Raw genomic sequence first — 10,486 nt, forward strand, 5'->3', positions numbered from 1 at the left:
GATCACCTCACAGTCAATTCAACTCCCTCTAGAGTACTTAAAATTCAAATCCTCCTCTGTCAGCCTTGACTGGGTGGTAACACTCTCACCTCTGCTTTAGATTCTATGTAATCGTCCTGGCATCATCAACCACATACTGACAACAAATAAAATACAAGAAAAAACAACTGTCCCACATAGATATACACTCCTCATATAACTGTCCCACATAGATATACACTCCTCATAGAACTGTCCCCCATAGATATACAACTCCTCATATAACTATCCCCCATAGATATACAACTCCTCATATAACTGTCCCACATCAAAATACACTCCTCAAATAACTATCCCCCATAGATATACACTCCTCATATAACTATCCCCATAGATATACAACTTCTCATATAACTATCCCCATAGATATACAACTCCTCATATAACTGTCCCCATAGATATACAACTTCTCATATAACTGTCCCCCATAGATATACACTCCCAATATAACTTTCCCCCATAGATATACACTCTGATATTACTGTCCCCCATAGATATACACTCCTCATATAACTGTCCCCCATAGATATACACTCCTCATATAACTATCCCCATAGATATACAACTCCTCATATAATTGTCCCCCATAGATATACACTCCCAATATAACTTTCCCCCATAGATATACACTCTGATATTACTGTCCCCCAAAAGTATATACAAATCGCTCTTTCTTGCTGCCTCTGTACTACTTCCTTACACAATCATTAACAGTAAAGGGTTAAAACCAGCTTCCAAAAACCCTTTCTCATCTCATTGTGGTCTTTTGTTGCGGGTTCCTGCTGTTCACGAGCCGTCATCACGCTATAGAAGTGTTGATAGATAGAGTCTCAGCTATTCACACCGTCTTCTGTATATCCTGTGCTAGAATCCCTTCCTGCACTACACCAGAGGACAGTACTGCAGAACTCACAGGTTTAATGACAATTCCCAACGGAGAACTAGTTGAGCAAGTGGAAGCTGATAGCTTGTTCCAGTTTCTTCTTCTTTCCTGCTGTCCATTTGTCAGGGTTTACTACTAGTCATCAATAATAATAATAATAATAATACTGCATTATATGGCATCTAACCTGCGTACAAGCCTTAAAGTGCATAATTAGCTCCTTCTTAAAAATGTAGTGGTGGCAATTATACAGGCCAGGGTTGCCAACCTTCCAGGACTGACCAGGAGTCTCCAGGAATTAAAGATTAATCTCCTGGACAATGCTGCGAGCAACCCCGAGAGAAAAGTCATAGGGGCATAAAAAGAATTGTGTGGTTTTTTTCATTTTCTTTGAAAGATTTTTGTTTATTAGTTATAAAAACATTGGAGGTGCAAAAAAAAGCTGTTTGACTGGACAAGATGTGGAGATGCCGGTGATGGACTGGGGTTGACAATTGTAAACAATTTTACAACACCAAGTTATAGTCCAGCAATTTTATTTTAAATTCACAAGCTTTCGGAGGCTTCCCCCTTCACATCGTTCACCTGACGAAGGGGGAAGCCTCCGAAAGCTTGTGAATTTAAAATAAAATTGCTGGACTATAACTTGGTGTTGTAAAATTGTTTACAATTGACTGGACAAGGAGGTTGGAGTCGGGAGGTCATGTGATGAAACCTCCAGGAATACGTCCAACCAGAGTTGGCAACCCTAACCTAGGCAAACATGGCTGCCATTCTGCCATCAACAGCCCACAAACAGCAAAGAGGTGAACGGCCAGCTAGTCTGTTTTTTGATAACGTTGGTTTAGAGAAGAAATGTTGGCCATGACACTGGGGGGGAGGGGGGGCACAGTGGGGGTGGGGAACTCCCTGCTTTTGATACTTCACTAGAAATTTCTTCTTTCTTTCTCCCACTTCACCCAAGTCTCCATCAAATCCCGCTCTGAACTCCACTGTGAGGAGGTGTGTACGAGTAGCCTGGGATCACAATCCCTCCTAGGGATATACTTTTTTGTTTCACTAGTGGAAATTCTTCAAAGTCTGGCCCTCATTCTTTGCCCACTGCTGGCACGTCAACAGAAGTTAAGTCATACAACAGGCAACCAGAGCAGGCTGCACCCTACCCAAAAACAACAACTGTCAAATCCCTAATGTCACAACCAGAACCCACCAGGTGCTAACACAGTGGGTATGCACAGCAGTACACACCAATGCCACAGCCACAACCCTGGTACATCAGCCACGCTCACTCACCACGTAGGAAACACAGCAGCCAATTTGTGCACGGCAAGGACCCGCAAACAGCAATGTGACAATGGCCAGATAATCTGTTTGAGTGATGTTGGCTGAGGGATCAATATTGGCCAGGACACCGGGGAGGACTCCCCTTCGAAATAATGCCGTGGGATCCTTTACAAATACCCAATAGGGCAGACGGGGCCTCGGTTTAACATCTCATCCAAAAGATGGTACCTCTGACAATGCAGCACTCCCTCAGTACTGTACTCATGTGTCAGCCTAGATTTTGTGCTCAAGTTTCTGGAGTGGGACTTGAACCCACAACCTTCTGACTTAGTGCTACCAACTGATCAACAGCTGACATGTTTGTGAATGTAAATGTATGGCAATGTATCGTAACCAAAGGTCAATTGACATTAAAAAAAATTCTCAACAAAAATAAAGGCCTTTAAAAATTGTGCAGTGGGATAGTGGCGTATGAACAGATGACATATTTGTATGACATTTCTCACTTTCCTATTTTAAGAGAGGCAGGAATCCTTTTACAATAAACACCTTGATACCACAATTGAAAAGTGGCAAGAGGAACTGGAGACAAACTTCATAAACTGCTATCTTTCTGTGTATTTTCACTACCAAAAAGTTTATAAAACATTACTTTTGCTCTACACTTCATCAATTCCACCCCCCTGCTTTTTCTCTCTATCATTCCTTAGTCGCTCTCTCCCTTTTCCATAGTCACTGGTTTAATTTTTATTTGACATTATTATTTCTGATTTTACTTTAAAAATATAAATTTGCCTGCTTCCTATTGGTCCGTCAAGCTTTGCTCTATTCTGGAGCTGGGACCTGTATCTTCCTAAATGTGGTCCCTGACTGGTTGAGAAGTAATCCCAAAACGGCTGGCTTTGTAGTCAATCCAGACATGGTCGCACTTCTCGAGCCACCAGGCCAGGATTGGCTATCTTCTACGGTCATCTTTGGGGAAGCTGAAAGCACCTGACAAAGGGAAGCAGGAGCAGCAGAACAAGTTACCTTGATTTTAAGAGTGTTTGCTGTGGGCACTGAGGACACATGAACATTCCTGAACCATCTGCAATAAGCATTGGTTGCAACAACAACAACAACAAAAAGGCCGTAATTTTGGAAACACAGAAAAGTAGAAAATAGGAGCAGGAGTAAGCCATTCGGCCCCTCGAGCCTGCCCCGCCATTCAATGTGATCATGGCTGATCCTCTATCTCAATACCATATTCCTGCTCTTTCCCCATGCCCCTTGATGCCTTCTGTGTCTAGAAATCAATCTAGCTCCTTCTTAAATATATGCTTCCAGGGAGGAGAAGAGAAAAGTGGAGGAGAGAACTGATGTAGGGAAAAGAGAGAGAAGGACAAAAATGAAGTTCCCCAGTGCTTAGAACTGACATTTAACTTGATCTGGTCACGGGCCTGCCAAAGATCTAAACTTAAGTTAACTGCAGTCCTGCGAGTTTGCCAAATAAATCCTGTGGTCTTGGTTCTGGGCACTGATCCACATTTAATAGGGCAGATCACTGTACATTGTGCATTGCTGTGACACTAAATGTGCACAATCGCTGGAGCTGAACCAGCAGGCACTTCAGCTTCAGGTGTTGGGCCAGTGGGTAACCTCACACCTCTTGAGTTTCACACCAGCGACGGCACAACTGCATGAAGCCAACTTTTTAAAAAACTCATTTAGAAGTTTATAGAGTTCCCAGGGGGCTCCGCCTTTAGCTTTCTAGTGTTAACAAAGAGCCAAGAGGCTGGCAGTCAGCCCGTCAAGCGTTTCTGTTTACCCATTCTGGTTAGCAGAATGCACAGTGTGTGTGCATCCCTGCTTTTCTCCAACTTCACACTGGGAATGCAAGAGGAGCGGGAAGTGCAGGAGCCACCTATACAATGCACTGATCGAAGGCCCAGGGAACAACTTACATAGAGCACTGGTCAGATGCTCAGGGACCTAGAGAGGAACACGTGTCAGCCGTGGCTAAGTATGTAGCACACTCTCGCCTCTGCGTCAGAAGTTGTGGGTTCATGTCCCATTCCAGAGACTTGAGCACAAATCTAGGCTGACGCTCGAGTGCAGTTCTGAGGGAGTGCTGCACTGCCGGAGGTGCTATCTTTCGGAGGTGACGTTAAACCAAGGCCCCATCTGCCCTCTCAGGTGGATGTAAAAGATCCCAAGGCACTATTCGAAGAAGGGCAGGGGAGTTCTTCCTGGTGTCCTGGCCAATATTTATCCCTCAACCAACATCACACAAAAAAACAGATTATCTGGTCATTATCACGTTGCTGTTTGTGGGACCTTGCAATTTGGCTGCCACGTTTCCTACATTACAACAGTGACTACACTTCAAAAGTACTTCATTGGTGTAAAGTGTTTTAGGACGTCCTAAGGTGGTGAAAGGCGCGATATAAATGCATGCTTTTCTTTCTCATACACCACTCGGATCAGCTGTCCAGGTGTCTGGGGAACAAAGGAGCACAAATGTCTTCTACAGCGCCCTAAACTTCTCGAGCAGTGGACCATGTGTGATTACATCACTCATGAATTGAACAGAGTCATCAATAAATATGCGATGCGGGCACATCTCGTGCAAGTGCCAAGGTTCACCCACTGGGAACTTGAAACCACAACCTTCTGACTCAGATGCCAGAGTGCTACCCACTGAGCCACAGCTGAAGTTTCAATTGTGTTTTTTCTCCCCTCCCATCTTCCTCTGAAAGTGCTGACTTCTCCACTGAGATAAAATTCTACAGGTGCCATTCACCTTCCAGTACCTCACTCAAGTGGCCATTATTCACTCGTGAACACTTACAATGAGTGGCCATCAAGCTGTGCTGGAGATCACAGCCGAACCCAACCCATTCCACGTCCAGTATCCACGCACATATCAGCCGTGGCTCAGTGGGTAGCACTCTCGCCTCTGAGTCAGATAGTTGTGGGGTTCAAGTCCCACTTCCAGGCACTTGAGCACATAATCTAGGCTGACACTCCAGTGCAGTAATGAGGGAGTGCTGCACTGTCACAGGTGCCGTCTTTCGGATGAGACGTTAAACCAAGGCCCCGTCTGCCCTCCCAGGTGGACGGAGAGGATCCTGTGGCAATATTTTGCAGTAAGAGCAGGGGAGTTCTCCCCAGTGTCCTAGCCGATGAATATCCCTCAACCAACATCACTAAAATAGATGATATGGTCATTTGTCTAGTGCTGTTTGTGGGAGCTCGCTGTGCGCAATTTGGCCCTACTTTATAAATGCAAGTGCAGCCCAGGTTTCTGACAGAAGCAGAACGTAGGTGCAACAAGGCTACATGCTACAACCAGAGTTATCAAACATACCACTGGCATCTTGGAAGAGCAGCTCAGATTCTGAACTGATTGGCAACAGCTTTACTGTACAATCCCACACTCCCACTTCCCAGGACGTGTAGGTCAATGGGAAGGTGGGGTCAGATAAACCTGACCTCATGGGGACACAGTCAGCTGTCTCACCTAAAGGTTGATGCCACTAATACTTTGGCTCACAATGATTTTTTTTAAACAAATCAAATTAAAAGGTTAATATTAGGCAGTGGGGGGTAGAAATCACAACAGAAATGTCATGCAATTCTAACCCAATCCCCCCCCTCATTCCCCTCAGGTTACCAGAAGAATTGTTGTTTGCTGTACGCCCCATACTTCCAAGTTGATGACCAGGGTGGCAAAGGTGCTGCACAGTAAGAGGGTGGAAATGCCATTGAGGTATTAGCATTGCCTCAGTCGCACTATTTTTAAACAACCAAAGCAACCGTGCAAACCGTCTTGTCCTACACTTCCATAAATTAGCTCTTCAAATGCCATCTTATGCTGGACTCCTGCTCTATTGTGCACATGAAAGTTAAACACTCAGCGCAGTATTCGAGTGTGAGTGTTGGCAGCTTGAGTTGGTACTGTGCTGCCCCTTGGTGATTGTACTTTGTTTCAGATATGTGACATCTCCACTACCGCCCCTTCTGAGTGATTCCTTAGAAGGAATAAGTGGCTAGCGTCAGGGTTGCCTTAACAGCCTCCTAGGATTCTGATAGCCCTAGACCTCCCTGGGCTATGCAGTGCGATGGCCTGTATGCCAGGCAGCCACAATCAGGACTAGTGGTTTTAAGCTACCTCCTTCTATCTGATGCATCAGGTATGTCTGAGAGGTATGGGGTACCCATCTGTCTCTTTAAATGTGTACCTCCTCTCCTTACAGAAAAGCATGCAGTACTGTGTACAGTACTGGAGTACTGTGTACAGTTTTGGTCTTCTTACCTAAAGAAGGATATACGCCTTAGAGGCAGTGCAATGAAGGTTCACTAGATTGATTCCTAGGATGAGAGGGTTGTCCTATGAGGAGAGATTGAGAAGAATGAACCTATATTCTTTGGAGTTTAGAAGAATGAAACATATAAAATTCTTAGAGGCCTTGACGGAGTAGATGCAGAAAGGCTGTTTCCCCCAGCTGGAGAGTCTAGCACTAGGGGGCATGGTCACAGGATAAGGGGTGGGTAAGTTAGGACTGAGATGAGGAGGAATTTCTTCACTCAGAGGGTGGTGAACCTTTGGAATTCTCTACCCCAGAGAGCTGTGGATGCTGAGTCGTTGAGTGTATTCAAGACTGCGATCGATAGATTTCTGGACTCTAGGGGGATCAAGGGATATGGGGATCAGGCGGGAAAGTGAAGTGAGGTCGAAGATCAGCCATACTCTTGTTAAATGGCGGAGCAGGCTCGAGGGGCCATATCGCCTACTCCTGCTCCTATTTCTTATGTTCTTATGCAGTTCCTGGCTAATCAAATTAGCTTTTCCCAGTCGGTACTTTTCCTACATTACAACAGTGACTACACTTCAAAAGTACTTCATTGGCTGTAAAGTGCTTTGGGACGTTCTGAGGTCGTGAAAGACGCTGTATAAATGCAAGTTCTTTCTTTAACTCTCCAGGAATTGTCTTCCCACGGCTATTTAAGATGCTTAATTGGTTTATCATTGGAGCTCACAGCTGATTGCTACTCCTTTCCAATTTGCTGACCCACTGTGCAGCTGAGAATTCGCACAGTTTTATCCACTGTCGGAAAAACAGCAGTATCGTGGGTAAACCAACAGGAGGGAGTTCTCCCGGAAACTTTTAGTGGCCCACAGTTTACTGCATGAACAGCAATTTCTAGGCTCATGTGAGGAAAGTTGTTTGCACAATTTGAAACAAAAAATTGCATTTATAGTACCTTGTGTCTCTCGGAAATAACCTCTTAAATTCTTCATGCACACTGAATGACTTTGAAGTCAAGTAACGTTACGTAGGCAAATGTAATAGCCATTTTGCACACTGCAAGATCTCACAAATGACAATGAGATGAATGAGCAGTTAATCCACTTTTGCTGGTGTTGGTTAAGAGGGAAAAATTGGCTATGACACCAGGAAAGCTCCTAAAATAGGATCTTTAATATCCATCCGACAGGGCCCCAGCTTAACGTCTCATTTGAAGGATCATTAAACTGAAGCCCCAGTTTAAGCCGTAACGGTTAATTCTAAAGTGGTTGCGAGCGAGAGAGAGAAAAAAAATCACCTGCTACGTCCTCTTTTTTAAAAAAAACCCTGCAGCCACAAACAAATTCCCTAAATATTAATCATCTGTTCACAACCATGACAACAGTTGATCCAATAAGCATGTACCCCATGTGCGATGGCATCACTATCTATGGCATCATGATGTCACTTCACATTGTGTTAATCTGTGAACAAGTCTGGCATTTTTATCAAAACACTTATTAATTGGCCTGGAGTCCTACTGAAGCACCATTAATGCCACACAGACTAGGATTAACTAACTCAACACGGATCAGGGATAAAACCTGAAATTTCCATGGTCTGTAAACTGGAGATGGTCAATTGAAACATTTTCAATCATAATTTTAAGTTTACGGCATAAACTGAAAACATGTCAGATACCATCTAAATATGGCACTTACCCAACAGACTGACATCAATTTCACAATACACCATAATACACACCTTGTTTGCAATAAATATCTAATGGGTGACTGACAGATCCTCTAATTAAAGCTTCTTATAATCATCAAAAATTGTCAGTAAAAAACAATTTTCGACTTTACTTATGATTAGCGACAAGAGTCCTGTCCAGTTTGAATTGCCTTTCAAGGGCCACTTGAAACATCTTACAGTGAAGGTGCAGCACGTCCATCCCATAATATGAGATTGGCTCACTAGTCATCACTATTATAATTATATGTAGGACAGAATTTCCCAAAGGCTCAGTGGTTAAGTGCGTGGTCAGTATGGAACTGAGCTTCCCGGGCCAAGGAAACTCCTACTGGTCTGTGCCGAGTTAGTTGACCTTACCCAGGTCAGCAGTAGCAACACTACAGTTGAGTTCAGTATTCCCAAGCCAGGGAAAGTGGAAATAAAAAATGAATTGGCTCGAATTTCCATTCTTGATTATTAAACTCCTGCTAGGTATTCTGCATTTGCGTGAGAACGCCAGGTGAGGAGAGAATTGGACTCAAATCTGATGCTCTCCATGGTCAAATAGCCATCTGACGCTCACTCCCTAGGCTCACCATAAAGAATGGGCACTTGGACGATGCACCTTGGGAACTTAGCGCACCTAGCAGAGCAAGCTAGAAAACTGGAGTGGAAATTTTTTAAATAATGATATATAGTACGTGATATAATTGAAGCAAATCAGTGAACCAATTATTCAACTTTGCAAAACCAAGTGAAAAGCATTATCTTCATTGCACTGTGCACCACAGTAATGACCATTGGGGTGCACAGTGCTTTTAAATACTTTTAAAACCCAATTGGAACCCAATCAATCTCCAAATAAACCAGACTTTAGATCAGTTGAGTCAAATGCATATGGTAAAGTCAGAACAATGAAGCTGTTCCTCAGTAAACCTACACCTCACCACCGGTCACTCTGCACACCAGCTCAATGTATTCATGACAATCGACAATCCCAAACAATGCTTTTTAGACCATAGCCAAGGGCCCCCAAACAGAACATTAAAAACAACTATCCTGAAAACTTTCTCTAATGTTATGGCAAGAGAAGGAAAAGGGACCAAGGCTCCCTGATGATTCTTAGACCTTATTCAGTAGCTAAGCTGTACAGACCAGGATGGTGCCAGGTGCGATTACCAGCTCTATGCTGAGTTAACGGATCCCACCAGAGGGGAGGTGGTACAATCAGCCTTAGCACGCCTAAGAAGGGGGTAAAGGCAAGAGTTTGCACTCCTAATCGATAATCAGCGACTCCTGATTGAAAGCGCAGGTCTGAGTGCTGGGTGATCACGCCAGGATCAGGACGGGGATGGGGACGGGGATCTGCTCTGGGGTCGAACTGGACTTCAATGCCCACTGAGGTGGGATACCTGCCAATAACACTCACTGCTGGGCACGGCACAGGACTAACAGTAACTTGGGCAAGGGTACTTGAGGGCACCTGTGCAATCAATACCCCAGCAAAGAGTCAAGAAGAGGAGAGAAAAACTGAAGAAAGAAAATGGACAATTGGAAGAAAAAAATACACACACATAAAGCGAACACCCAAGGTAAATAAACCAAATTAGCGCCGGTTAACAGGCGCAGAGTTTCGGGTGAACTTTTCCTACCGATGTTTAATGCCGATAAAGTGCTGCTATTGTCCCACGATCTCATCCAAGTGTTGGATCCGGCGCTTTCACTCAGAGATGGGCTGTTGTCGCCTCCGCTGTTTTCCATTACCCTCTTTCCCCCCCCAGTAATGGTGTGGGTCCGGCGGGGAGGGGTGAGGGAAGGAGGGGAGGCTTAAATCTCGGCCGCTGCCATTAGGGTGAGGATGAGCAAAGTTTAGAGATAAGCGTCAGCCATGTTCTGTTGTGTTGTGATCTGATCTGATGTGATGTGGTGGCGGATATGGAGAGGAGAGGAGAGCCGGGAGTGACGTGCTGAACTTCGGCACACCCTGCAGGCGGATAACACACCTGAGAGCTGGACACCTGCCTCAGCCGAGCCAAGGCAACTAAAACCAAACCAGGCATTAGAAGGGGAGCATTTCATTGCCAAGAGGCGAGTCGAAGAATTAAATTCAATAGGTTGGAAAATGTAAGAAAAAACATTTTTTATTTGGGGTAACAGCATTCATAAAACGATACAGCACAGAAGGAGGCCATTTGGCCCATCGTGCCCGTGCTGGCTCTTTGAACGAGCTGTTGCTTTATTCCGAAAGCTTGTGAATTTAAAATAAAATTGCTGG

The 10,486-nt window shown here is 44.5% G+C and overlaps 1 protein-coding gene across 2 annotated transcripts in view; it reads right to left on the reverse strand.

Moving 5' to 3' along the window:
• Positions 1-10,129, reverse strand: part of LOC137334569 (centrosome-associated protein 350-like) — a 68,368-nt gene extending 58,239 nt beyond the window's left edge. For both annotated transcript variants that reach the window (XM_067999350.1, XM_067999341.1), the window contains exon 1: positions 9,864-10,129. In XM_067999350.1, the coding sequence (XP_067855451.1) occupies positions 9,864-9,972 (109 nt within the window). In that variant the 5' untranslated portion in view covers positions 9,973-10,129. The remainder of the gene's footprint in view (positions 1-9,863) is intronic.
• Between the last annotated feature and the right edge of the window lie 357 nt (positions 10,130-10,486).

This window comes from Heptranchias perlo, chromosome 2, assembly GCF_035084215.1.
Source record: "Heptranchias perlo isolate sHepPer1 chromosome 2, sHepPer1.hap1, whole genome shotgun sequence".
NCBI lineage: Eukaryota > Metazoa > Chordata > Chondrichthyes > Hexanchiformes > Hexanchidae > Heptranchias > Heptranchias perlo.